The sequence below is a fragment of the Chroicocephalus ridibundus genome, chromosome 1 (assembly GCF_963924245.1).
Source record: "Chroicocephalus ridibundus chromosome 1, bChrRid1.1, whole genome shotgun sequence".
Lineage (NCBI taxonomy): Eukaryota > Metazoa > Chordata > Aves > Charadriiformes > Laridae > Chroicocephalus > Chroicocephalus ridibundus.
This window is the reverse complement of record NC_086284.1, coordinates 132,945,984-132,957,010: the sequence shown is the minus strand read 5'-3', so window position 1 is coordinate 132,957,010 and position 11,027 is coordinate 132,945,984. Positions and strand designations below refer to the sequence as shown.

At 45.5% G+C, this 11,027-nt stretch overlaps 1 protein-coding gene and 1 long non-coding RNA gene across 4 annotated transcripts in view; one reads left to right on the top strand and one right to left on the bottom strand.

The window, feature by feature from the left end:
• The first annotated feature begins 76 nt into the window (after window positions 1-76).
• Window positions 77-11,023, top strand: LOC134524001 (uncharacterized). The gene is made up of 5 exons (XR_010073467.1): window positions 77-1,309; window positions 1,779-1,910; window positions 2,992-3,311; window positions 4,004-4,185; window positions 8,238-11,023. It is a non-coding gene; the product is annotated as an uncharacterized LOC134524001 (long non-coding RNA).
• The window catches only part of NCAPD2 (non-SMC condensin I complex subunit D2), a 27,784-nt gene continuing 21,785 nt past the window's right edge, over window positions 5,029-11,027 (bottom strand). For all 3 annotated transcript variants that reach the window (XM_063352988.1, XM_063352968.1, XM_063352978.1), the window contains exons 27-31: window positions 8,169-8,249; window positions 6,066-6,252; window positions 5,728-5,854; window positions 5,425-5,583; window positions 5,029-5,236 (exon numbers count right to left, since the gene is read on the bottom strand). In XM_063352988.1, coding sequence (XP_063209058.1) covers window positions 5,154-5,236; window positions 5,425-5,583; window positions 5,728-5,854; window positions 6,066-6,252; window positions 8,169-8,249 — 637 coding nt within the window. In that variant the 3' untranslated portion in view covers window positions 5,029-5,153. The remainder of the gene's footprint in view (window positions 5,237-5,424; window positions 5,584-5,727; window positions 5,855-6,065; window positions 6,253-8,168; window positions 8,250-11,027) is intronic.

The following is an 11,027-nucleotide window of genomic DNA, read 5'->3' as shown; positions in this document are numbered from 1 at the left end:
TTCTGGCAGGCGCCTGGCCCCCAGCTCTCTGCTCAACTACCCCCCGGAGCTCCTCAACCTTTCAGCCCTTTTGTCCAGGGTGATATATTTCAGGGTGAGCTCAGCAAGACCCCTTCCTCTAAAGAAAAAAGGCACAAAGGTGTTTACTGAGTGTCTGGGAAGACAAATGTGAGTTGAGCTGCTGCTGGCCAGGACCTGGAGGTATCTGTCAGGGTCAGGAACAGGGTGACACTTTGAAACACGTCCCAGAGGAGGATATTGAAGGTTGCATTGTATAGTGATATTGAACATACTCCTCGTAGGCAGAGTGCTGTTAATCCTATTTCTCTAATGAGCGTAAGCATGAACAATAGCTCAACTAGTGGTGGGCGCACCGCTGGCTGCACAGAGCTGACATAAATTCATTTTTATGAATTTCATTTTTAATATTTATATCTTAGTGAGCTGGTCAGCCTGGGAATGAAGTGCTCTTGCTGGAGAAGGTGTATGAATTCCAGCACTAACTCTACGGGATTTGCAGCGGTGACAGGGAGCATGGGTCTAGTACTAGCAGGTGTATAACTTGCAGGCTGGTTGTCCTGAGTCACCATCTGGAGGGCTGGGCTGAGTTTCCAGAGGAACCAGGGCAGAAGAGAGCTCGTCGAGGCTCAGCTTGCACTTTCTCAAGCTCAGGCGCACAATGGAAGAGGGACGGCGAAGAGCAGATTCCTGCCTCCTAAATCTTCTGGCCATTAGTTCCCCCTCCTTTGTTTACCTCTCCCATTTTACTGTAGTTTCTCACCAGTTGAACAAGGCAATGAGGTCACTGTTTGGAGATCAGGGTGCAGAAGTCAGTCTGGGTGTGAAGACAGAAACTAATCAGGAAAGTTTGTCAGGGGAGAAGAATGGGGGGGACTGTACCCCAGTACAGGGTTAGTAGTGGGTGTGCTGCATGAGTTTAGCAACACCTTAAACTCCCCTTTCTTCAGTACTGTTGCACAAAGCAATTGGGTCAAAACTTGACAGGCAGTGTTCTGCTGCCTGCTTTTGTTTATTTTATTTTAAGGAAAGAAGAAAATTAGAAAAAAAAAGTCTTTTGCAGAGATAACAAATGTCACGGTTCAGATATTTGCCCTGTCTTTCTTTCCCTTCTTCCCTCTCTTCCTTCCCAGCATTTTGCACTTGCAGACGCAGATTTGTGCGTCCCTTTCTTCCCTGCCCAAGGAGCCAGAAAGTTTTACATCCAGTCCACGAAAAGTGAGCATGGGGCTTCAGTCTGGAGCGCTGATGCTGGAAGCAGGAGAGACTTTGTACAGCTGGGGGCATCCAAGTATGTTAGTGTCACCTGATATCTGTGACCTGTGGGTGGTGCTAGTTCCAGAGCAAGGCTCTGGTGACCCTGTCTGGCAGTCCACTGTCACCCCTCGCCTGGGCCAGGTGTCTGGGGCATGCCGGCAAACAGAGGGACTCCCTAGATCCTGGCTAACAGCCTCCACCAAGACATTTCATGGGGAACAGGATTACTTTCATACCAGCCTTTTAAACTACAAAGCACGGGTGACTGCTGGAGAGCCACGGGACGCGCTGTTCACGTGGGCATCCATGCAGGGTGCACACATGGGTGCACACATGGGTGCACACAGCCTCCCCTCTGTGTGCTGGATGGGGTAGGGTATGGATGGAGCTTTGCGGTGAGAAAGTGTCAGAGGGGTGGGAAAGAGAGGAAGGAGGATGGGAAGAGAGCACGTGTTCATCCCACATGCAATATGTCTCAGAGGATGTTGTTCCGTACTTCCTAGTCACATTTGACCATCCAGAAGCAGCTGAGTCAGTCTGCTAGAGCATTCACGCTCCCGGCAAGACAGCCGCAGGCAGATGCATCTCAGGTTGAACGCACAGGTTCCAGGAGTCAGCTCTTTCCTGAGCAAAAGGTAAGTACAAAAGCAACAACGCTTTGGTTTTGATACAAAATATAGCGGTGGTTTGATCTGGCATCCCTTGAATGTGGTGTCCCCCAGACTGCATAGAAGAATGCCAGAAATGTGTTTGCAATTGCTCCAAATTCCAGCCCACTCGCACGCAGACTGAGCCCTGCAGGGATGGACAGGCTCTGAGCTCTCAAGTGACGAGTCCTCTCCTTGGGGCCAGCAAAAGCTGGGGCTAGCAAGAGGGAAGGAGTCATCACTGTCCCATACCAAGCAACAAACTTTGGAGACTGTAGAAAATTAGCAAATTTTCTTGCAAATCCAGCAAAGCCTGGATAAATTGCAGGTGCTTGATGACTCAGGTGCCGTGAAGCTGCAGCTGCTCTGTGTCCCAGATCCTTGCTGGGACTGCAGGAGAACTGAATAGTTGCTCTGACATGTTCTGGCAATGACTGTGAAGTGAAAAGGCTTTGGCAGACAACGGGTCCCCAATTGCCCCAGTTTTCTCAGACTCAAATAGGTTATTGTCCTTCTTTCCTCTCTGGCACTAACAAGTTTCCTCCATAAAAACCCTTCCCCCTCTGATGATGGGCCACTGATTCTACAGCTTGCGAGACCACCAGAAAAGTGGTCTCCTGCTGAATCACAATCAGTCTTTTGCAAACACTTGCTTAAAAAGGAAAGGAGCAGAGCAACTGGAGAGTGGGAGGACTAGGAACTGGGTGAAGTACCCTGGGGGAACGCCCCTTGGCCCACGGTGATGGAAAGGGCTGATGGATTACTGCAGGCTCTAGAAGGAAGGAAAACAGTCATGTCATTCCACTGGTACCATGTGTAGGAGTTTGGAGCTCACCATGGTCAGGAGTCCCTCAGAGAATGGAAACACCACTGATCTTGGCACAAAGTAATCCCACTGCCTCAGAAGCAAGGGAGTGGGATTACTCCTTCAGTAGCAATTCCTGGTCATTGTGGCGGCCAGCAAAACAGCTGCTTGGGAGGAACAGAAGGGCAGCAACCGTCTGCTTAAGGCAGCAGCCACTGTGTAGCTGATCAAACCCCTCTTGGTTTTTGCTTCATCTTTCTGCAGGACTTCCTCTGTCCATGACACAGGATTGCCAATTCCTCCAATGCCAGGAGAGACCAGTGAGGAGAGGGGGATGCTCTGCCTGAAGAGCCTGCAGAAAGGGACCAGCAGGAGCTCCCGCTCACCGACCTTCCACTCTCGCTTGACCAGGCAGCGCTGTGCCCAGGAAAGAGCAAAAGATGAACTGCAAAGCAGTGAGGGTGCCACCATGTCAGTCCAGTCATTGACTGCCAAACCCTCCTTCCATCTCAGAAAGGCAGCTGTGCGACTCTCCGGAAGGAAAAAGCGTTTAACCACTTGTAGTGGAAAAGCATGCCCTGATGGTAAGCCAATGCGTAGGCAGTTTTATGGCCACCTTGCTTCCTCTATCCACCCATTCATATCTCCCTCACTGCAGTACTGTCAACATATTATCTCATATATACACAAGATTTATTGCATGGACTCATAAAGCCTTGAGCCTGGGTAGAAATCCATATATGCTGTCCTTTCTCTTTCATTCCCATTTATGAGTGACGTACCCTGTGTGTGGTTGTGGGGAAATTACATACAGTATGCACGACTGTGCGTCATATTTACTGTTAATGCTGTAGCTGCTGCCTCTGCCAGTGAAGTAGCCTTCACTGAGAATTTTATCAGGGAGGACAGGAGAAAGGGACAATATTGCTGTAGCTTTCTGATCTTTCTATTTCGGTTCTTACTGGCGTGCTCTGGAGTTGGGGAGGGTATCTATATTGGTACCTGGCTATTACATTAGTGGGGGCAAGGCGGCAGATCTTCCCACTGAGGCATCATGTGATGTTTGGTCCACACGTCCCAGCCCAGTAAATATACCTGTCACCCCATCATTCCTTCCTCTACTTGTTTCTACAAGCATCTAACATGTTTATGTCCATTCAGCTATTGGCATTAAAAAAACGTATTCCCAGGTCAATGCAAAGTTATGCGATTTTCAATGCTTTCCTAAATTGGGATCAAAATAAGCTACAACGGTCTTTTATCGTTACTTATGCAGGCCAGAGAACTGAGCAGCAGGCTCTACTTACTGGCGAACCAAGGGTGACCACAACAACTGTAGGAATGTGGTAGAACCCGAGAGACGGAGAATGCAGAAGATCTGCAGGAACCTACCTGATAGGAGGACCCTTCCGATTCCTGCCCAGCTAGCGACTAGTCTGCTTTCTAGGCAACTGACAGGTAGGAGGAAATAATTCTGTAGTAATAGCTCTGGGACAAATGCCAACTTGCCTGTGAGACAGGAGGTTAAAGGTTGTTTATGCGATTAACACAAATTCAAATTTAGGGCACTTCATGTTCACAGGGCAGTCCAAGGAGTTGAACACTGATGTGGCATTCCTGGAAGGAAAGAGCTTAAGCGCCAGTCTTATTTGAAACATAATTGGATTGGCAGCAAATACATTCCAAAAAGCGCAGTGAGACAACCGTTGTTACAGTATACTTGGTAACTTGAGCAAATCTAAAGTCCTTATGTTTGTGGTTTTTGGTTTTGCTTTTTTTTTAAAAAAAAAAAAAAAGAAACTTTTAAAAGTTGTATTTTTTCCTATTCACTTCACATATTCTCTGTTGAAGCACTCTAGCTATAGCCTAAGTCAGCCTTTCTCCCTCTCTCCTCACCCCCCCATCCCTCAACAACTCCTATTTGATGAGATCTGTACGAGAAAAAGATGCAGGTAACTTCTCAAAGCCCTGCTGGGCTTTGCAGGGCAAGAGCTTCAAGAAGGATGAAACAGAAAAGGGCCTAAACCCAGCAAAATCGTATTAGTCCTGTGTTAAGAGAAGCTGAACAGTGTACTTACAACCACATGAAAAAGGGAAAGAGAATGAGCATTTTGTACTCGGTGGTTAGTTTGGCTCTTCTTAGAAAGACTTTCTTCCAAACATACATACACATATATATATTTTTTTTTAATCAGAGCAGCTTACTTTCATCTGCAAAGCCAGTCAAAGCAGCAGCTATGTTCATCACTGCCTTTCTTTGTGGAGATATCAAAAGACAGGATGGGAATTGCTTTAGCCTGGTGTGCAACTTCCATTTTGTCCTCAGTTAAAGCATTGCCATATTATGGTGTAATTCAGACAAGAGAAGACGACTGCTGTATAAAACAAGTTTTATTTTTAGTTAAAGACAGTGGCAGATGGTTCCCTCAGCGCAACCGGCGGGCTGAAGATCTGGTGATGGGGGTTGTTTTGGTGGGGGTTTCTTCCTCTCTTAATTCTGCCGATAGCTCTAGAGAGAGTAAAATGTGTCAGTAACCAGCACACTACTGCCTTCAACAGAGACGTACACAGGCAACATAGGCCGTGCTCTGAAGCCCTACCCTCCTTCTGCCCTTTCCCAAAGGAACATCCCTGTGGGGCCAAATCTACAGCCTTTCTCCAGTTTCACCTTTTGAGCATACAGGTACAATGCCTTACCGTCCTCAGAGCTGTTCTCCTCATCACTGGAGAAGGTGATAATGGCTTTTTTGCATGGAGGACGCTTTTGGGCACGCTTAGGGTTTCGGAGATTGCGAGGCTTAGGGGTGACAAAATCTTCATCCCTGTTGACTGTGTTCAGGGGATGGCGGCATGAACCTGCCAAGAAAAAAAAAAAACACACACACACAAAAAGGGAAAGGTAGCAGCCATTCTGTCTGTCAGGGTGAGGAAGAGTCCCCAGGTGTCTCTGCTGGACTGCAGGATCAGGGGGAAGGCTGCAGTCTCACAAAAGGAACGTACCTCCTGTTGTTTTCCGCTTGGCTGGCTCTGGCATTGGAGTTCCACTACCTTCCTGGCATGTCTCTGCTGAATCCAGCCCTCGGTTATGGGAGGCAGCCAGCTTCTGCTCCAGTTCTTCAGCCAAAACCTGATGGAGATGTAAGGGGGGGGGAGTGAAGGGGTGGGGAAGACAGGGGGAAAGAAGTATTACATCCATAGCAGAACTGCCATCAGGTCCTCTGATAAATTGTCGGGGCCAAGGAGTAGCCTGCTTAATACAGAGAACTGCAGGGCTTTCCAATCACTGTGTGTTAAAAGCAGTTGTTTTCCTGGCCCGGCCACTTGCCCCCCATCCTTACTTTAGTCTCAGGTTTGCCGCCTGCTCTGCGGAATCGAGCCATCACAGTTTGGAAACAGCTGTAGACAGCTGGGTCTTGGAGCTTGTCTGCAAAGCAGTCAAAGTTGTCCTGCAGCTTGCGAAGGCCCCGTTCTGAGAGGGCAAGCAGAGTAAGGCAGTGGGCCAGATCCCGATATTGACGCTCAGTTCTGGGAGAGACAGAGATTGCCATTAGCTCCTATGAAGAGGGATGTGTAAGGATGAGCCAAAAACTATGGCACATGAGGATAAAGCCTATCCTGCAGGTGCTTCTGCCCTGCGGAACATGAGATTCAGGTTGTTCTGTTACACAGTGCCATGCCATACCAACCACTTCACAACCGTCACCGTATTCCCCCAGACACTGACTTGGTGTCTGTCAGAAAAACACGAGGCTTCGCTGTTAAAGAATGCAGTCATTTGTTCAAAAAGCATCCAAAGTTATTGCCAACTACGATGAATATATGCGCTCAGTGAGGTGACGACTCTTCTTGAAGGGCCTTATTTCAACTCAATAGTACAAAAACCCCTGGCTGCTCATTTTTGCATGTTTGAGATAGTCTCAAGCAAAGCTTTATTTGATGTTCTCTCTCTCTCTTTCCTTGGCAGTTACAGGCCAGTTACATAAAAGAAGGCCATTTTCATTAAGACATAAAGTGAACAAACAACAACAACTGTTTCAAAGGAGGACTACATTCAAATTCCAGCAAAAGTTATCGGGGAAAAAAAAGGCAAAAAAAATAATAAAAATCAGCAAACTAACATCCTTAATGTAGCTCACTGTGATGGAATAGAAGGAGAAAAAGCTCGGCCAAAGCCCCTATTATTCATATATACAAAGCAGAGGACCAGAAGTCTGTCTTGCATATACCCTCTCAGAACGCACCGTCCAAATACAGACAGATGGAGAACAAAGCTGCAGCATCCAGGTGCTTCCACATTTTAGGTCTGAATGATACTTGCATTACTGCTAGCGTGCATTAAACCGATCATCTTTCTGGTACAGAAATATTAGGACATTTTAGTAAAGGCTTACACACGTCGTTTTTAACAAATGTGGTGTGAAGAGCTCACCAGTGTTCTTGGGAGGCAATTTTGGAGAGAGGGGCCACTCTCCACTCCGGTTTAGGAAAAAAAATCCAAATATTTCTGGGGAACATGCAAATCCCTGAGGCAGCTGAGCAGGTCACATGCCCAGGCACTGTGTACAAATGGCCAAGATAAACAGACACAGCTTAAACCTCAAGGGCAAAGCCACAACGATGGAAAAGGAAAACCACAGGAATGGAGGAGGTGCACCAAAATGAAGATATCACTGAAAGTACATGAAAGAGGCAGATAAATTTCTACTATCTCATTGGGAGGGGGTGGGGGGAAGTATACTTCTGTGTCAGTGAAGTTACAGCCTGGGGAAAGGAGCAACAAACACACCCACCCCAAAACCCAGGAAGCAAAATGATATCCAAGATTCATGGGATGGGTCCTGCGCTATATACTCTGTGGTATGCCCATCTTGCAGAAGAGCAGAGCAGAGGCATAAATGTATAGTGGCACAGGCTCTCAAATAAGAAAACGGAGTCCCAGGCAGAGAGTTAGCACTGAGCAGCCCACGCACGCGGAACAAGGACGGGCCTATATCAACTAGACAGTTGAGATCACCCCAGACAGGGAGCTCCCAACTTCTCAGTTGAACGCGCCTATTTCTTAGCTGAGATGCAAGGGAACAGCCTGTGGAGAAGGACCACGAAGGCGCATAAAACCCACACACAGGATGTCTCCTTGCTCAGCTGTAACGCAGATCTAAATTGTCACAAAACCTTTTCCCTAAGAAAGGAGGGAAGGGAGAGGGGCTGATCACAGTGTAATGAGACCTGAAGCCTTAATTTATACATATTTATTCATGAATTTTTAGGAGGAAGATGGGGGGGGGGGGAAGGAACCTAATCTAGGTTATCTCAACATTTGTCGCTTTGCCACATGAAAAATATGATGGGAACCTGTTACAACCACTGTATACAAGCTAGTTTCTTGTAACAATTCCCAAGAAGATGATTTGTTTGTCAGGAAAATTACGATTACAACCCACCTGGCAGTCCGGAATCGCTGACAAAGTTTCTCCACCAAGCTCTCTGTCTGTTTGTCTTTTGTAATATAGGAGAAAAGATGTCTGCAAAGAGAAAAAAAAAAATGGGAAAGTTGAGAGCTCAGAGAGGAAACCTCATTTCTGCCTCCACCATGGGATGCCTGCAGCTATCCTATCCGTCTGGGAGGTCCTGCAAAAGAAAACAAGATTGCTCTGCATGACTCAGTCTTGGTTCAGAAGCTAAAAGTGTGTATAAATATATTTCAAATACTAATCACAGACCCTGTTGGGGGACAACTGCTATGACGTAATATATAATTAGAACTGCATGTTTGTGTAATAGCACCCACCTAGGATGAAACTAAGAAATCCAGCTAAAGTAAAGACCCTTGTAGGTCTGGAGTAAGAAGTGCTAATGTCTGTGCAGGGCCTGAGGCAGGAGGGACGCTGAGGAGGCTGCAGTGTCAACTTCTGATCAGCTCCTTCCATCCAGTTTTAAGAGCATACAACACCTCCAGACAATTTCCTCACTTCACAAGTTGTGCTGGCACTAGAATGTTTGACAAGCAGACTTTGAGGGAAGTGGGGTGGCCTGCAGTATTTTTTTGTCCCCCCACTCAAAACCATTCCTGTGACTTTTTTTTCATTGTGAGTTTCCTGAAGGCGTGTTACTGTATTTTGGTTCAATGTGAAAGTGGGTGTTACTTTGCACTACAGTGGGAACAAAGCCTAACAGAACTTAAATGCTAACCTGATCGCACATTTTTCCTAGCTTCTTGAGCAAAAGAGAGACATGGGCTTTCACACAGTTAAGTACTTCTGCATTTTGCATGATGTCCTCATCATCAAAATCACTGAGTAACTTCTATTTATTGAGTAAGAAGGTCCTGCTGGCCTCCCTTTTTCTCGTACCAGCATTTCTGTTAACTTAAACTCAGTTAGGTTGCCACTGGCCTTGATATAACTGCTCTAAGCACATCCTTGTTCAGTTTTTGTTATGTCTACAACCACCATGCTAAGCTTCTTTTCTCAGATACAGAAAAGAGACAGTATCATCAACAGTCCTCTCTCTGCATTTGTTCCAGCATCAATTCTTCTTTCTTTAACTTAAGTGACGAGAACCGTGGCAGCATTCCAGGCAAGGTCTCACCAGCAATACCAATGCTTCCCTATATGTAAACCAGGAATAACTTGACTGCTCAAACAGCAAGTGGAATACATCTCTAGCTTTAGCCATAGCTTTAGAGCAGGGGTTAAACAATTTCTGAACGTGCAACCTTACACTTTGTTCTGCTAATTTTCATCTCAGTTATTACTGTAGCCCTCTCAATCTCCATGAGCTAGTCCTTTAACAGCAATACTCCCCCCTACTATCCCTATCTTTTTTACACCTCCCTATTTTTCAATTTGGCAAATATCCCTGGAGCATAATCTCCTCCTGGCCTGTGATTTTGTCCACCAGGGTTTCTGAGTTAAACCAGATCCTCTCCACAATGGAAACATTACATATAATGCTACATGGGGAAACACTTCAGTTTCAACTACTATTCCCTTTTTTCCCTGTTTAAAGAATATGATGTGGTGTGCTAACTGATGATCAGATCTTCTTTAAAATTAATTTAGACTAATTTGATACTTGTCTACTTTATTAAATTAATACTGACTTTTCGCTTATTTGCTAGGCGGCTCCAGTTCTCTCTCTGTCTGTTTCTGTAAGTCAGAGAAGTCCATCTATAGCTGTCTTAACCAAACTTTAATGCAAGCGCTACGCATATTATTCTCTAGGTCTGTGGTAACACCTCCAGTTTGACATTTATTAAAAACTGTACTGAAAATTCCAAAATTGTGTCCTTTTTTTGTATACATGCTGCCTTCTTGTTTCTCTGCGATGGTTTGCGTCCACCTCAGACACTAACTTACACTTCTACATGTGCGGTCAGCAGCCACATGCTGAATTTCCCATTACTTCACATTACCCTCCTTACTGAAAGCTGAAGCAAAACATCCATATACTTTTGCAGACATAAATTATCATCAGTCTCATCAGCTTCACTAATGGACCTTTTTTGTGCCTTCCAATTCCTACCTGTCCAAAATTCCATCCCTCTTCCTAAATCCACTGGAGTCTCATGGACAGAAAGACTAGTTGAAATAACTCACCGGACATTTTACTATTCTTCTCTTCAGCAACAGCAATACTTTTGTTTTGTCCCAACACTCCCCTCTGTAATCCACAGGGATTCACGCAACTCAAAAAACCCTCTCATGTGGTTAGGCTTCAGATATGAGAAGAAAATTTCTGTAATTTACCACTAAAGACATTCTTTGAGCTGCCTATGAGCAACCAATACCCTCAGATTGAAATATTTCAATGTGTCTTTATAGTACGGAATCATGCTTTCTTGATAAAAAAACCACCAACAAACCACAACCAAAAAAACCCCACAAAACAACAAACAGATTAAAACCCCCTAAACCTAAATCTGTTACCTTAGCTACAGTTTTACTAAAATTGCTTACAGAAATCCAGTAGGCTACTAAAATTACACAGGTAGCCTTTAAAATCTGTTGTGTTCTCCTAATGTTGCATATTCACGTTCCCATGCATAAACCCAACTGTATTCCTTTTCTAGAGGCAAAGTAATTTTGAATGAGCCAGTGAAAACTCTTTGTGAAGTCTCTCCTCACCCCCAACTATGTGGCTTTAGAATCAATTCCCCTCAGCATGGCTCCATTTCAGATGCAGACTGAAAGAGTCGGATCAAGGAGAACAACTGAAAAAGCATGTTGTATATGTCACCATAGTTTCTCCTCCCTGGATCTGGCACCCCCTTTGCATAAACATAGTCCTGGTCGAAAAAG